Genomic DNA, 17,205 nt, shown 5'->3' with positions numbered 1-17,205 from the left:
ACATACAACAACTCAAAATTTATGGGACACAGCCAAAGCAGTCCTGAGAGGGAAGTTCATAGCATTACAAGCATACCTTAAGAAACTAGAGAAAGCTCAAATAAACAACTTAACTCTCTGCACCTAAAAGAACTAGAAAAAGAACAGCAAGTAAAGTCCAGAGGAAGTAGAAGGAAGGAAATAATAAAGATCAGAGTGGAAATAAATGACATAGAGGCTAAAAAAAAAATACAGAAGATCAATAAAATTAAGAGCTGGTTCTTTGAAAAGGTAAACAAAATTGATGAACCTTTAACAAGACTCACCAAGAAAAAAAGGGAGAGGACATAAATAAATAAAATTAGAAACGAGAGTGGAGAAGTAACAAACAATTGAAACAGCAGAAATATAAAAGATTATAAGAAAATACTATGGAGAAGTGTATGCCAAAAAATTGGACAACCTAGGTGAAATGAACAAATTTCTTGAAACATATAATCTTTCCAAAATCAATATAAAAGAATCAGAAAACCTAAACAGACTGATTATAACAAATGAGACTGAAACAGTTATCAAAACTCTCCCAACAAACAAAAGCCCAGGCCAGATAGCTTCACAGGTGAATTCTACCAAATATTCAAAGAAAAACTAACTCCTATCATTCTCAAGCTATTTCAAAAAATTCAAGAGGAAGGAAGACTTCCAGGCTCCTTTTCTGAGGTGAGCATAATTCTGATTCCAAAACCAGGCAAAGACAACACAAAGAAAGAAAACTATAGGCCAATATTCCTGATGAACTTAGATGCTAAAATTTTCAACAAAAAATTAGCAAACAGGATCCAGCAATACATGAAAAAAATCCTACACATGATCAAGTGGGATTTATTCTTGGGAGGCAAGGCTGGTACAATATTCACAAATCAATCAATGTGATTCATCATATAAACAAAAAGAAGGAGAAAAATCACATGATAATATCAATAGATGCAAAAAGCATTTGATAAAATCCAGCACCCATTTATGATCAAAACTCTCAGCAAAGTGGGAATACAGGGAACATACCTCAACATGATAAAGGCCATCTATGACAAACCCACAGCCAACATCATAATTAATGAGCAAACATTAAAAACAACCCCCTTAAATCAGGAACAAGGCAGGGGTGCCCCCTTTCACCACTCTTATTCAGCATAGTTCTGGGAGTCGTAGCCACAGCAATCAGACAAGAAAAAGAAATAAAAGGCATCCAAATGGGAAAAGAAGAAGTAAAACTATCATTATTTGCTGATGACCTGATACTGTGCATAGGAAACCCTAAAGTCTCTGTCAAAAAACTACTAGACCTGATAAATGAATTCAGCAAGGTGGTAGGATATAAAATTAAAATTCAGAAATCAGAGGCATTTTATACATCAACAATGAACTGTCTGAAAGAGATATTAAGAAAACAATGCCCTTCACTACTGCAACAACAAAAAAATAAAGTACGTAGGAGTAAATTTAACCAAGGAGGTTAAAGAGTTATTCTGGGAAAATTATAAAACATTGATAAAAGAAATCAAGGAAAATACAAACAAGTGGAAGCATATACTGTGTTCATGGATAGGAAGAAAAAACATCATTAAAATGTCTATATTACCCAAAGGAATCTATAAATTCAATGTAATTCCTATTAAAATACCAATGGCATATTTCAAAGATATAGAACAAATACTCCAAAAATTTATATAGAATGAAAAAGAACACAAATAGCCTCAGCAATCTTGAAAATGAAGAATAAAGTGGGTGGTATCACACTTACTGATATCAAGTTATGCTACAAGGCCATTGTACTCAAAATAGCTGGTACTGGCATAAGAACAGGCATATAGATTAATGGAACAGAAAAGAGATCCCAGAAATAAACCCACACCTTTATGAACAATTGATATTTGACAAAGGAGGCAAGAGCATACAATGGAGTAAAGAAAGACTCTTTAACAAATGGTGTTGGAAAAATTGGACTGGTTCTTGCAAATAAAATGAATCTAGATCAGCAACTTACACCATTCAAAAAAATAAACTCAAAATGTATAAAAGACTTAAATGTAAGTCGTGAAACCACAATTATCTTGAGGAAAACATAGGCAGTAAGCTCTCTGACATCACTCGCAGCAATATATTTGCTGATTTATCTCCACGGGCAAGTGAAATAAAAGACAGGATAAACAAATGGGACTATATCAAACTAAAAAGCTTTTGCACAGCTAAAGACAATATGAACAAAATAAAAAGACAAACCACACAATGGAGAACATATTTGACAATACGTCTGATAAAGGATTAATAACCAAAATTTATAAAGAACTTGTATATCTCAACACCATGAAAATAAACAATTCAATCAAAAATGGGCAAAAGAAATGAATAGACACTTCTCCAAAGAAGACATACAGATGGCCAATAGGTATATGAAAAAATGTTCAACATTACTAATTGTTAGAGAAATGCAAATTAAAACCACAATGAGATACTACCTCACACCTGTCAGAATGGCACTCATTAACAAAACAACACATAACAAGTGCTGATGAGGATGTGAAGAAAAGGGAACCCTCCTGCACTGATTGTGGGAATGCAGACTGGTGCAGCCACTGTGGAAAACAGTATGGAGATACCTCAAAAAATAAAAATGGAACTGCCTTTTGACCCAGCTATCCACATTTTAGGAATATATCCTAAGGATACCAAATCATGAATTCAAAAGAAGAAATGCACCCCCATGTGTATTGCAGCATTGTTTACAATAGCCAAGATCTGGAAACAGCCCAAGTGTCCATCAGTGGAAGAGTGGATTAAAAAGCAGTGGTACATATACACAATAGAATACTATGTGGCCATGAAAAAGAAGGAAATCTTACCTTTTGTGACCACATGGATGGACCTTGAAACTATTATGCTAAGTGAAATAAGCCAGGCAGAGAAAGAAAAATATCATATGACCTCACTCATTTGAGGAAGCTAATGAACAATGTGAACAGAGGAATGGAATAGAGGCACAGGCGGGATCGAATAGACCAAAGAGAAAGTGGTCAGAGGGAAAGGGAATGAGAGGATGGGATTAGAGAAGAGAAAGAAATTAGTGCAATTATATATACATAACACAGGGTTATAGAGAGCAGGACAGCAAATCCTGGAGGGAAGGGGGGAAGCTTTTGGGGGGAGGTGGCAAGGGGGGTGTCACGGAGAACACGGGGGTGGGGGGTGATATATTCAGTGGGACACTTGAATCTATGTAAACACAATAAATTTAATAAAAATTAGAAAAAAAAGAATTTGTTATTACCAATAAATACTTATCTAAGACTATTTTGAGTATATCAAGGATATTCCTGGTATAAAAATCATATAATTTTTCCCCCTCCCCTGCCTTTTTTGTTGAGGTAAAAGTGTGTATATAACATAAATTTCATTATTATAACCATTTTTTAATAACATAAGCTCCTTTTATTTATTTTTTATTTTTTTTATTTATTCATTTTTTTAGAGAGGAGAGGGAGAGAGAGAGAGAGAGAGAGAGAAGAGAGGAGCTGGAAGCATCAACTCCCATATGTGCCTTGACCAGGCAAGCCCAGGGTTTCAAACCGGCGACCTCAGCATTTCCAGGTTGACGCTTTATCCACTGCGCCACCACAGGTCAGGCCAAGTTCCTTTTATAATTTTTGTACTGTTAAAGAGTAAAAACTATTTAGTTTTAGACTTAGATCTAGGTTGTGTCACCTTATTAATTTGTGACTTTTAATAAGTCACTCAATGTTTTGAGCCCAATTATGATCATTGAAAAAAGGATGTTATCCTGAAACCATACAACTCTTAGAAGAAAAGAGAGGGAGTGAGCTCCTTGACATTGGTTTTGGCAAAGATTTTTTTTTTTAGATTTGACTCCAAAGCATAAATAGACAAGTGTAAGTATCTCAAACATAACAAAGAAAACCATCAACATCCTTGGCCAGTTGGCTCAGTGTTGGAGCATCGACGAGTGTGTAAATGTCCTGAGTTTGATTCCTGGTCAGGCCACACAAGAGAAGCGAGCATCTGCTTCTCCACCCCTCCCCCACTCTCTTCTCTCACTTTCTCTCTTCTCCTCCTGCAGCCATGGCTCGATTGGTTTGAGTACATCAGCCCCAGGCACTGAGGATGGCTCCATGGAGCCTTTGCCTCCGGCACTAAAAATAGCTCCGTTTTGAGCATGGTCTCAGATTGGCAGAGTATAGGCCCTAGATGGGGGTTGCCAGGTGGACCTTGGTCCAGGTTCATGTGGGAGTCTGCCTTTATCTTCCCTCTTCTCAGTTGGAAAAGAAGAATAAAAAAATAAAACGAAAACAGATAATCACCAACAAAATGAAAAGACAATGTACAATTTGGTAGAAAAATATTTGCAAATCATATATCCTGATAAGCAGTTAACATTCAAAACATAGAAATAACTCATATAACTCAATAGAAAAAAACTCCTAAACATCCAATATAGAAATTAGCAGAGAATTAGATAAACATTTTCCAAAGAAGACATCCAAATGGCCAACAGGTAAATGAAAGATTGCTCAACATCACTAATCATCAGGGAAATGCAAATCAAAACCATAATTAAATATCATCTCAAACCTTTTAGAATGACTTTTATCAAAGACACAAGGAATAGTGTTGGCGAGGATGTGGAGAAAAGAGAACCCTTGCATATTAGTGGTATTGTAAATTAGTGCAGCCATTATGGAAAATAGTATGGAAACTCCTCAAAAATCAATAATAGGATTATTGTATGATCCAGCAATTCCACCTGTGGGTATTTATCTGAAAAAATCAAAAACACTAACTGAAAAGATATCTGCATTTCCATGTTTATTACTGCACCAAATAGCTAAGGCCTTAAAATAACCTAAGCATCCTTTGATGGATGAAGAGATAATAAAAAAAAGTTGTGTGTATATATATATATATATATATAGTGAAATATTATTCATCCATAAAAAAGGAAAATCCTGTCATTTATAACAACAGGGATGGTTTTGGAGGGCATTATGCTAATTGAAATGAATCTGACAGAAAATGACAAATACTATATAATCTCACTTCTATGTGGATCTAAAAAAATTTTAACACATAAACACAGAGAATAGATTTGTGGTTGGCAGAGTTAGGGTGTGGGAGACTGAAAGAATGGTTTGGAAACAAAACCAACTAGGTCTGCTTGGTAGGTGCTGCTGTGAGGTTGAGGTGGGAAACCATGATCCTATGTGGGCTGGACTCCTGAGAAGCTCGAGTTAGTGGAAGAGCCCGAGCTTCCAGGCACTGGGTGATCCTTTCCCCCCATTGCTCCCATGATTTTTTCTCTTTTGTTGTGCTATGAAAATTAAAAATAATAGTAATGATAGCTGTAACGGTGATAATAGCTTTTGTTTGTTGACAATTTTCTCTGTACCAGTCTTTACCTGTTCTTTACACAGGTAAATATTAAATCTCATTCCATGTATGTGTGGTGGGTATGGTGATTATGTCCAATTTACAGACAAGCAAATGGAGGCAAAGAGAGGAGAAATAGTTTCATTAATGTCAGAGAGCCAGTCAGTGGCAGAACTAAACTTTGAACTGATGTAACCCGGCTCCACTGTGTAAGCTCTCAACACTCTACCTATACTGATCACAAAAACTGGAGTGCCCGGTCACTTATACTACTCTGGCTTGTCTCCTCTCTCTGATCGTTGACAAAGCGCTTCTGTGCTGCTCTAGGACTAGATACCCATGATCTCTCCCCACAATCTCTGTGTGTCCCTCCACTGCCTCTAGGCCTCTGTACCATCACATCCGTCAAAGCGGTTGGTGAGGATCTCCCCAGATGAAGAAGTGAATCCCCGATGACAGCGACAGGCAGTGGCATTGACACATGTGGAGTGCACAGGGCACCAGGGAGCACAGGCTGTGGGGGCAGAGTTGGTGGGGGTGGAGACCATGGTCAGAAGGCACAAGAAATGGAGGGATACAGCTGGGGGTTCAAGAGTAGGGGCAGGGGAAGGGAGACATGGCTGCTATCAGAAGAGAAAGAGCTAAAAATATCTGGGTATCTAGGGGAAAAAAACATTATTTGGGCTATCTCTGAGCCTCACTTGCAGAACAGCTTTCTTTCTCCCTTTCTTGGTGAGAGGACCCACACCCTGGTCTGTGCTCCCCATTTTCTCTTACGAACACCTCTGGCTGGCAGACTCACCTCTAGGGTTCTGGTCTGTGGATTCCAATGTCAACAGCAGCAGCACCAAGAATCCTGGCACAGAAAAACAGAGAGGTGACAGAGAGAGGAGAGTTGAGCTCCAATTTCAACCTTTTCATGGCCATTACCCTCATTGCAGGTGGATTTGAGCTTGCATCTCACAGCTTCCTGGCAACTCCCTAAGGCTCTGCAAGTTCACTTGGAGTTGAAGATAGCCTTTTCTCTCCATCTTGGGACTTTCCACTGTCAGCCACAGCCCTGTGGAACCTCAGGTGGTACAAATATGGGGACAGAACACAATCCTGTGCTATTTAACGATGAGGATACACATTGAAAAATGCATCTTTAGGCAAATTTTTCGTGTTATAGTATATCATACAGTGTACTTACACAAACCTAGATGATCTCTAGCCTAAGCTATATGGTATAGCCTATTGCTCCTACGCTACAAACCTGTACAGTATATTACTATACTAAATAGTGTAGGCAACAATGGTCAGTATTTGTGTATCTCAACAGATCTAAACATAGAAAAGATATGGTAAAATATGATACAAAAAATTAAAAAATGGTACACCTGTATAGGGCACTTATGATGAATGGAAAGTTGCCCTGAGTGAGTCAGTGAGTGAGTGGAGAGTGAATGTGAAGGCCCACTGTCCACTACTGTAGACTTTATAACACTCCACACTTAGACTATACTAAATTGATAAAATTGCTTTCTTACATAATAAATTTAGTTTACTATAACTTTTTTTACTTTATAAGCTCTTAAATTCTTTAAAACTTTTGGACTGTTTTATAATAACATTTAACTTAAAACACAAACACATTGTACAAAACATGCTGTAAAGGCCTTGGCCAGTTGGCTCAGTGGTAGAGTGTCTGCCTGGCGTGTGGATGTTCCGGGTTCGATTCCAGTAAGGGCACACAGGAGAAGCGACCATCTGCTTCTCCACCCATCCCCCTCCCTCTCTCCCTCTATCTCTTCCCCTCTGCAACCATAGCTCTATTGGCTTGAGCAAGTTGACCTTGGGCACTGAGGATGGTTCTGTGGTCTCCACCTCAGGTGCTAAAAAAGGCTCAGTTGCTAAGCAACAGCGCCTTTGACCCCTACTGGGCTTGCCAGGTAGATTCTGGTCTGTCTCTTCCTCTCCTCCTTTAACCAAAAACAAACAAACAAACAAACAAAAAATACAAAAACGAAAACAACAAAAAACACTGTAAAAATATTTTCTTTCTTTATATTTTTACTGTAGAAGCTTTTTTCTATTCAAATAAAAATATTTTTTTTTCTTAAACTTTGTTACAAATGAAAACGAAAATACACACATTAGCTCAGGTCTGCTCAGGGTCGGGGTCATCAACATCACTGTCACCCACCTCCACATCTCCTCCCACTGGAAGGTCTTCAGGCACAACAATATGGACGGAGTTGTCACCTCCTGTGCTAACAATGTCTCTTTCTGGAATCCCTTCGGAAAGATGTGCCTGAAGCTCTTCGGGAGGAGGTGTTACTCTTTCAGAAACATGTCCACAGTGGTTTGCTTGGTTTGTTTCTCTTTTCATCCCAGATTTGCATGTAAGCAGAAAATGTGCCATGAACATTCTATCTATTAATGAAAACCTTTCAGTGTTGAAGTTCCATGTTTTCACACATTTAAAAAAATGTGTTGCAATTTGCAAAAACTTCTGCCAAAGCCATCTGTGTACATTTCCTTGGGGTTTTTCCTTTTCTTCCTCTTCCATTTCTTTTGGCTTGCCTCTTCTTCGGTCATGTGTTCTTGTTCCTGTTCCAACAACCCCTTGTTAGTCACTTCCTCAGACACCACGTCTAGGAGCTTCTCGGTGACATTCATCCTCATCACACTCAGCTTACAGTTGTTTGCCACATCAACCACAGTTTTGGTGATTTCTGAAGCCTCTCATCCTTGGTAAAGTCTCTGTCAGAGAGGGTCAAGCCTGAGGCAGTGGTCCCCAGTGATGCTCTCCCTTGTCATCTGCTTCAGATGGGAGCCCCTTCATTCACCCAACTCTCTGAGTTTGGGGCGGGTGTCGACATCACCTTGCTCACCACGGACACAACAGCCTCTTGGGTCTTGGGCATCACATCTACCCTCTGGTCTGTGAATTGAAATTTCTGGGGAGGGTCAGGGTGGAGGAGCCTTGCTCCAGGGGATGAACAGGGGCTGAGCAGCACAGAAGCGGGATCGGGGCACCAGGTGGCACCTTCTCCAGGTGGCATGGTTGGTGAGGAGTAGGGCTAGCAGCTCAGGAAAGTGGGCCTGTTTTTTCATCTCCCTTTCCCGCATGTTTGTGAATGGGAGTCCAGGGCCCATCAAGGCCTGGGCGATATGAGAGACTGTGTGGTGTGGCTGAGTCCAGTGGGCTCCAGTGGGGTCTGGTCTCATCCTGGCAGTCACTGACGATCGTGAAAAAGATGGATGTGATTCCTGCAGCCTCCTCATTCTTGGTAAAGCCTCAAAAGTCATACACAAACTTCTAGAGTGTCTTCTTCTAGATGCTAGTCACATGCTTCTTTGTGATATCATCCCAAGCCCATGTGAAGTTCTTGATGCAGTCATAGGTGTTGTAACCTTTCCAGAATTGCATCTGTGTCTCCTTCGTGTCTTCCTCAGTTGCAGCAATAATCTGGGCAAAGTTTCTCCTCAAGCAGTAGGCCTTCAGGCGTCCCCAAACTACGGCCCGCGGGCCGCATGCAGCCCCCTGAGGCCATTTATCCGGCCCCCCAACCGCACTTCCGGAAGGGCCACCTCTTTCATTGGTGGTCAGTGAGAGGAGCACTGTATGTGGTGGCCCTCCAACGGTCTGAGGGACAGTGAACTAGCCCTCTGTGTAAAAAGTTTGGGGACCCCTGCTTGAATGCTGCTATAGCTTTTTGGTCCATTGGTTAAATTAAAGAGGTGATGTCTGGAGGAAAAACTATAACATTGATATTGGGAAGAACATCACTATTAAAAAAAGTATGTCCAGGAGCACTATCAATAATAAACAAAATCTTGAAAGGTATGCTAGTCTCTAAACAGTACTTCTCCATTCCACCAGCATAATAACCCAGGAGGGCATCTTGGCAAGAGAGCTGTGTCATCCACGACTTCTTACTGCTCCTGCTATACTCTGGAAGTATGTGCTTTCTGATGTGCTTAAAGGCCCTAAGATTCTCATTGCTAGGTCACAAAGAGTTTGAATTTGTACCCTGGAACATTGCCCTCAAGGAAAATGTTATTCTGTCCTTAAAAGCCTTGAAACCTGACATTGACTTGACCTTGTATGGGTGAAAGTCCTTTCAGGCATCCTATTTCCAGAATAGGAAGGTCATCCATAGTGAATATTTGGTCTGGCAAGTAATTTTCACCCACAACTAGCTTATCCAGAGTTTCCAAAACATTCTTCCGTTGCCATCACATCAGCACACACAGACTCACTACTCATTTTCACATCAGACACTGAGTAAGTATTCTTTTTTTTTATTCAGTGAGGGTGGGGGCAGAAAGACAGACTCCTGGGTGGGGGCAGAAAGACAGACTCCTGCATGTGCCCCAACAAGGATCCACCCAGCAAGCCCACTAGGGGGAGATGCTCTACCCATTTGGAGCCCTTGCTCCATTGCTCAGTAACTGAGCTCTTCTTAGTGCCTGAGGCAGAGGCCACGGAGCCATTCTCAGTGTCCGGGGCCAACTCACTCCAAATGAGCCAGGACTGCAGGAAAAGAAGAGAAGAGAAGAGAGAGAAGCAAGAGGTGGAGGGGTGGAGAAGCAGATGGGCGCTTCTCCTGTGTGCCCTGACCAGGAATCAAACTCAGGACATTGACACACTGGGTTGACACTCAACCACTGAGCCAACTGAACAGGATGAGTAAGGATTCTTGAGTCACTTAAACCACTTAGAACTAGCAGGTGATTTGACATTGCAGTCTGTTCAGCCTTTTTTTCCCACATCACAAACAAACTTTTTGCTCTAGCTGTGAAAATCATAGTGCTGTGAGAGGTACACTTTTGTGTCTTGTCTTCAATCCAAGTCAGAAGTTTCTTTGTGTCTGATGTAGGTCCTGCTCAAATTTTTGTTAGACTTGTTGCCTTCAATAAAACAGATCCTTTAACAGCTTCCTCCACCTTGTTCTTGTTCTTCAAGACCATAACTATGGTGGAATGGGACATGCCTGACTGGTGAGCAATAACCATCATTGATTTTCCACCTTCATAGTCCTTAATCACCTTTAGTTTTGTTTCCAGGTCAACCACTTAGCCTGGCCTTTGACTGACAAAGTGAGCAGTGAATTTTGTAAGCTTAGGGTCCATGATAAACAAAACAGTATGAGATTAAATCAAGCACAAGAGAAAATGATGCAATCAAAGAGTGTGGTAAAACCGAGATATATGAGACTGTTGCTGGTGGAACATGGCTATTGTTTATAGCAAACATTCTTTATAAATAGAAAGAGTACACTCTAAAATAATAATATATAGATTAGTAAATACCCAAACTAGTAACAGTTGCTTATTATCATGATCAAGTATAATTGTTATGTGCTATACTTGAATATGACTGGCAGTGCAGTAGGTGTGTTTACACCAAATGTCACCACAAACACATAAGTGATGTGTTATGCTATGACTTTACTACAGCTACTACATTACTAAGTGATAGGCACTTTTTTACTCCATTATAATCTTATAAGACCATCATCATATAAGGGGTCTCTTTTTTACTGAAACATTATGTGGTGCATAAATATTTATGCAGACTGCTGATGACAGGGACACATCCTAGCAACTCCAACCTCTCGCAATGAAGGTGGTAGACCTTGAAGAAGAAAATCTTCAGATCAGTGTTCCTTTGCCCAGACCCAGGCTCTTTGTTCTTTGGCAATGGCAGAAATCTGTTCTGTGAAGACCCACTATCTCCTCCTCTTATTCACATGGAGGTTTCCTATGGATGAATGCGGTGGCCTTGGTCCTCTATTGTCTAGAAGTGGTCAAAAGTGTCCTGAGTCTCCCTACCTGTCATCCCTGGTACTCTTAGCTTATTTGGGTAGCTGCCAGATGGGGCAAGGACATCATAGCCACCTTAGTCCCAGATTGAGGATTTGAACAAATGCCAGGGTGGGCCTCTCTGGAACTGAGTGCAGGAGAAATTCTGCATTCTCTGAGCAGTACCCATCTTTCATCCCCATTATGTCCTTTGTCAAGCCTCCTCAGGGCAGCTGATCACTGTCTGAATTCTGGGAATCCTGGAGACTCTGGGAGGCAGAGCTCTCCCATTTATGGTGACACTGACTGTAGTCCCATTGAGCTAGACCAAGAACCACTCCTGACATGAGCATATCAAGGGACTTACAAGAAGGGGTGAGAAGAGTGACCATTATGCCAGATAGGCTAGTGACACTAAGACAGGAGTATGAGCTTAGAATGGACAGAGGGGTTATATCCAGTCATACAACCTTGGGGTTGTGAAGCTGCTTATCTGATCCTTACAAAGACATTCCCTGGACTGGCAGGAGATGGTGAGAATCCATATCTGAGCAAAGCCAGCCTTGCATGAGGGCTGGGTGGCTGGAGGGAGGGCATGAGATTTCTGTGATCTTAGCTTATGACCTCCCATCAGAGATGCAGACCTGTGGGTCCTTCTGAGTGGGGCTTAGCCTCCATCTTCTTTCCTTGAGTCATGAGGGTCATCATGGGGTCTGGGATAATCTCCTTGGGAGATGGTTATGCCTGGGACAATGACACCTTCTCTTTCCTTTTAGTCTAGATAAGAGCATTTTTCATTCATCTTACTCTTGAGTGCTTATGGGGTTGTTGGTGAGGGGCAAGGTTGGCTGGATAAGATGGACACATCCTCTAAACTCTCTATTCACATTTCTGCACAGTGTTCCTGGGTTCATCATGGCCCTTGGGTCTGAGAGGACTCCTTGCATGACTAAGACCATGGAGGTTTCTGTGAGAGGAGCTCTAATTCTGGCAGTCACTGATGAAGAAGAGGATGGATAAAGTGCTGGAATGCAGTGTATTTTAAATTCTAGAACTATTGCGAATTTCATACCTCTCTTTATTTAACCAAAATAAGATGTCAGGTGGCAAAAGGATGTTTGAAAATTGTTGAACTGACACTCTGTGGAAGGTTTTAAGCCTTGGGCTTTGGAGAGGGATGGGTCGCCAGGCAGGTGTTCCCAGGACAGCCCTCTGATGCCTGGAGAAAGTGGGGTGAGTGATTCGAAATATCATGGATGAAGCAATGGAAGGTATATGTTCATCTTACCTTCACACGTGTTCTCACTCTCATTCCTCACCACTGACTCAGAAATAAACTCATATCTTGGGCTACACATGCAGTAGCTCCCCTTTGTGTTCTCACAGTCTGCATACATTCCACAGGATGCTGTTGTATTTGGTGCGCATTCATTGATGCCTGGAACAAAATAAGGTAATGGGTCACCTCCAAAAAGCATGAGCTCACACAGGGCAGAGACCCTGGCCTCCAGCCTGACCCTGCATGGGGATGGGACAGTACTAGTTTCTAGGTGTCACTCCTGGGGCTGGGCTGGGTAGAACCAGCTGCTCCAGAGCCCATGGCCTCTGCTCATCACTGCTCTCTGATTGGTCTGAGGGCACCAAGATTCAGACACTCTGCTGTGTCATGATGGTGACGGAAGGAGGTCTGTATCCCTTTTCCAGGCCTAGAGGGGTAGACAGAGGCACTGTCTCAGCTCCAAACCCTTTCCGTAGTGCTTTTTGCACCACTGGGGTCCTGGGGGTGGGCTCTAGTCAGGGTGACAGTTGCATTAAAGTTCTTTTTTTATGCAGGAATAATGGAGGAAGTCATGGCTGGGGGATCTCCAGGGTGACACTCACCATTCACACCTGAAGGTAGAGCCAGGTGGTCATGTCCTTGACCATTGATGGCTTCTATCCCACAGTGCCCAAGTATACCCCACACTCCTCATCAGGCACCCACCCAGCTCCCAATGTCAGGCTTTTCCCAGATACTCTAAGATTTCTCTGGGGGGAATCTAGCTGCTTTTCACCCATGGAGAAAGTCCTTCCTTATCAGAACAATCACAGATGTGAGATGAAGTTGCTCACAACTGAGTCACTGCAGTGCTTTCTGGCATCTTATCTCCCTAGTCTCTAAACATAAGAGAGAGATGCCCATGACCCCGGTACCCTTTGAGTAGCTCAGGGACTCCCTAGAGCAGGAACTGGACACCATCAGCTTAACCAACAGCAGCTAAATAAGAACCAGCAATACAAAAATGAATCAAAATGAAGCAAAGAATTTATGGTCTTGTATATTCCAATCAGAAGAGCAAAGATTTTTAGAGCCTGAAAGGACTCACAGCATCATGATGAGTCAGGGCAGGCAACTGGTCTGCTCAGATCAGAGTTCTCTTCTCTGCACCAGCAGAGTTCCCTTCTAAGGCCCACGGCATAGGCACAAAGACATAAGAGGAAGCAGGAGGAATACACACCAGAGGGGTTCATGATTGGACCCTACCTAGGTGATGGGTCTTTCCTCTTCTGTTCTCAGGTGGCAGCAATGGCTAGAAATCTGTCTTAAATGTTGGTTGGATGGGATGGAGTTGAGTGGGGCAGAGTGGAGAATAAGGTATATGGAATGGGAGGACGTGAAGTTGGAAAATTCCTCAACCAGACAAGTACCCTTGAGAAAAGAGCTGGGATTCAGTTACATTAGTAGCAGAATCTCCTCTCCGTGTCCACCCAGTCTACAAATCTTCATGAGATGCAAACATGCAAATACACAAAGGAACCTTTAGGAACTCTTCTAGGGTAAGGGATTCATTGGGCAGTAATTTTTGCCCCTGATAAAACAGACTTTCCCCAAACATTAAATAATACATAACACTTAGAAAATTAAGATATAAAGAACAAAATCAAATAAAATCTCCTGTAAGTATACTATGGAGACTACTTGAAAATTTTGGGGGTATTTTTCTTAACTTTTAAAACATATTAAGAATATTTTCTTTCATTACCAATAAATATGCCTCTAAGACTCTTTTGAGTAGGTGAAGATTATTCTTGTTGCAAAAACATAATTTTCTTCCCCCCTATTTTTATGTGGTAAAATATAAATAACATTATTTTCTATATGAACAATTTTAAGTATTCTAATTTCCTTTTATGATACTATTTTGTTGAAGAATATAAACCCTTTAGTTTTAGACCTGGATATGGTTTTATCACTTTATTAGTTGTATGACTTTGGAGAAGTCAGTCAACATCCTTGAGCCTGTATTTGATAACTGAAAAATATGGTGCTACCTTAAAATCACAAAATTTACAGAAGAAAGCAGGGGTCAGCTCCTTGACATTGGTCTTGGTAATGATCTTTTAGATTTGATACTAAAAACAAAGGCAACAACAAAACAAAAATGAGCAAAGTGGGACAATGTCAAACTGAGAAGCTCGGTATGGCAAAAAAGAAACCATCAACAAAATAAAAGGACAACCTACAATTTGGTAGAAATACTTTCAAATATATCTGTACATCTGAAATACAACAAATAACATACAACAAATAACAAAATATAACAAATAACAAAAACCCAAACAGAGCAATTAAAAAATGGGTAGAGCAGGGGTCAGGAAACTTTTTGGCTGAGAGAGCCATGAACGCCACATATTTTAAAATGTAATTTCGTGAGAGCCATACAATGACCCATGTACGTTATGCATTATCCAGTAAAAATTTGGTGTTGTCCCGGAGGACAGCTGTGATTGGCTCCAGCTACCTGCAACCATGAACATGAACAGTAGGAAATGAATGGACTGTAATACATGAGAATATTTTATATTCTTAACGTTATTATTTTTTTAATTAAAGATTTGTCTGTGAGCCAGATGCAGCCATCAAAAGAGCCACATCTGGCTCACGGAGCCATAGGTTCCCAACCCCTGGGGTAAAATATCTGAATAAACATTTTCCAGAAAAGACATCCAGATGGCCAACAGGTACATGAAAAGATACTCAACATTATTAATCATAAGGAAAATGTAAATCAAAACCACAATGAGATACATCTATCCATCACCTCACCCCTGTTATAATGGCAGTTGTAAAAGATAAGAAACAGGTGTTGGCAATAATGTGGAGGAAAGAAACCCTTTGGAACTGCGGGTAGGAGTTTAAATTGGTGCAGCCCCTATGAAAAACAGTATGAGGTTCTTCAAAAAATTAAAAATAGAGCTATGATATGATCCAGCAATTTTATTTCTGGTTATTTTTGCGAAGGAAGTAAAATTACAACCTCAAATAGGTATGTGTATTCACATGTTCATTGAAGCATTAATTACAATAGCTAAGACATACTAACAACCTGAGTCTATTGATGGGTAAATGGATAACAAAAAAGCTGTTTATGTATACAGGGGAATATTATTCAACAATAAAAGAGAAGGCAATTCTGACATTTGCAACAATATGGGTGGACTTTGAGGACACTAGGTTAAATGAAATAAGTCAGACAAAGAGAAATACCATATGATCTCACTTATATGTGAAATTAAATAATAGAACTCTTAAATACAGAACAAATTGGTGGTTGCCAGAGGTAAGGGTTGGGAATAGCAAAATGGGTGAAGGTAGAAGTAAAAAACAATGCTAGAGGCCCTGGCCGGTTGGTTCAGATGGTAGAGCGTCAGCCTGGCGTGCAGGAGTCCTGGGTTCGATTCCCGGCCAGGGCACATAGGAGAAGCGCCCATCTGCTTCTCCACCCCCACCTCTGTCTTTCTCTTCCCCTCCCGCAGCCAGGGCTCCATTGGAGCAAAGATGGCCTGGGCGCTGAGGATGGCTCCATGGTCTCTGCCTCATGTGCTAGAATGGCTCTGGTTGCGACAGAGCAATGCCCCAGATGGGCAGAGCGTCGCCCCCTGGTGGGCATGCCGCATGCGTCCCCGTCAGGCGCATGCGGGAGTCTGTCTGACTGCCTCCCCGTTTCCAACTTCAGAAAAATACAAAAAGCAAAGCAAAACAAAACAAAACAAAAAATGCTAGATGTGCCTACCTCATGGGCCTGCTGTGACGATGAGGTAAGAAACCTCACTGGGATGAACGGGGTGCACTCCTGGCAAGCAGGAGCTAGTAGGAGAGCTTGGGCTTTCATTCCCTGGTGTTTCTTTCCTTCTGCTCCTTACATTATTTCTCTTTAATTTTGTGTTATGAAAATAATAATAGATAATGATAATAACAGCATAACGATTTTAATAGATCACATTTGTTGACAAGTTTTTCTGCATCAGTCTTAAACTGTTCTGTACACAAATGAATATTAAATCTTACTCCATGTATATGTGTGTGGGGGGGTGTACAGTGATTATTTCCTACTTACAGACAAGCAAACAAAGGCAAAAGAGGAGAAATAATTTCATTAATAATTTCACTAGTTCAGCCAGTGGCAGAACTAGACTTTGAACCAACATAACTGTCTCCGCTGTGTAACCTTTCAACACCTACCTACTGATCATGAAAACCAGAGTGCCCACTCCCTCATACTACCCTGCCCTGTCTCCTCTCTCTAATTCTTGACAAAGTCAAGCTTCTGTGGTGCTGTAAGATTGAGAATTCCAAATGTCCCACGGTCTTCCCCTACAATCCCTGTGTGTCCCCCCACCACAAGGCTCTGTACCATCACATCTCTCCAAGGGGTTGGTGAAGGTCTCTCCAAATGAAGAGCATAACCTGGGAATGTGGCAGCATTGACATATACAGTTTGGAGGGTTCCCTGGAGCATCGGTGTGGGAACAAAAGCAATGAGAATGGAGACCATAGTCGGAGGCTCAAGGAATAGATGAAGCCAATTGCCAGCTGGGGGTCCAAGAGTAGAGGAGGGGAAGAAGGAGAAGAGATGGCTGCCACTGGCAGAGAAAATGACACAAAACTCTGGGCACTCAGGGAGGAAGAAACAACTACTCTCATCTCCAGAAGCCCACCTGTTCCTCAATTGC

The 17,205-nt window shown here is 41.4% G+C and overlaps 2 protein-coding genes across 5 annotated transcripts in view; one reads left to right on the top strand and one right to left on the bottom strand.

Annotated features, from left to right (window-relative positions):
* LOC136379474 (adhesion G protein-coupled receptor E2-like) overlaps window positions 1–17,205 on the bottom strand; it is a 69,343-nt gene that overhangs the window by 50,488 nt on the left and 1,650 nt on the right. For all 4 annotated transcript variants that reach the window (XM_066346904.1, XM_066346891.1, XM_066346900.1 and 1 more), the window contains 2 exons: window positions 12,500–12,649; window positions 6,221–6,274 (listed from right to left, as the gene is read on the bottom strand). In XM_066346904.1, coding sequence (XP_066203001.1) covers window positions 6,221–6,274; window positions 12,500–12,649 — 204 coding nt within the window. The remainder of the gene's footprint in view (window positions 1–6,220; window positions 6,275–12,499; window positions 12,650–17,205) is intronic.
* Window positions 5,852–17,205, top strand: part of LOC136379451 (adhesion G protein-coupled receptor E2-like) — a 345,285-nt gene continuing 333,931 nt past the window's right edge. Inside the window, exon 1 of the mRNA XM_066346867.1 lies at window positions 5,852–5,949. Within this exon, the coding sequence (XP_066202964.1) occupies window positions 5,900–5,949 (50 nt within the window). The 5' untranslated portion in view covers window positions 5,852–5,899. The remainder of the gene's footprint in view (window positions 5,950–17,205) is intronic.

The sequence above is a fragment of the Saccopteryx leptura genome, chromosome 1 (assembly GCF_036850995.1).
Source record: "Saccopteryx leptura isolate mSacLep1 chromosome 1, mSacLep1_pri_phased_curated, whole genome shotgun sequence".
NCBI classification, from domain to species: Eukaryota; Metazoa; Chordata; class Mammalia; order Chiroptera; family Emballonuridae; genus Saccopteryx; species Saccopteryx leptura.
The sequence above is the reverse complement of the archived record's forward strand: the minus strand, read 5'-3'. Positions and strand labels throughout refer to the sequence as shown.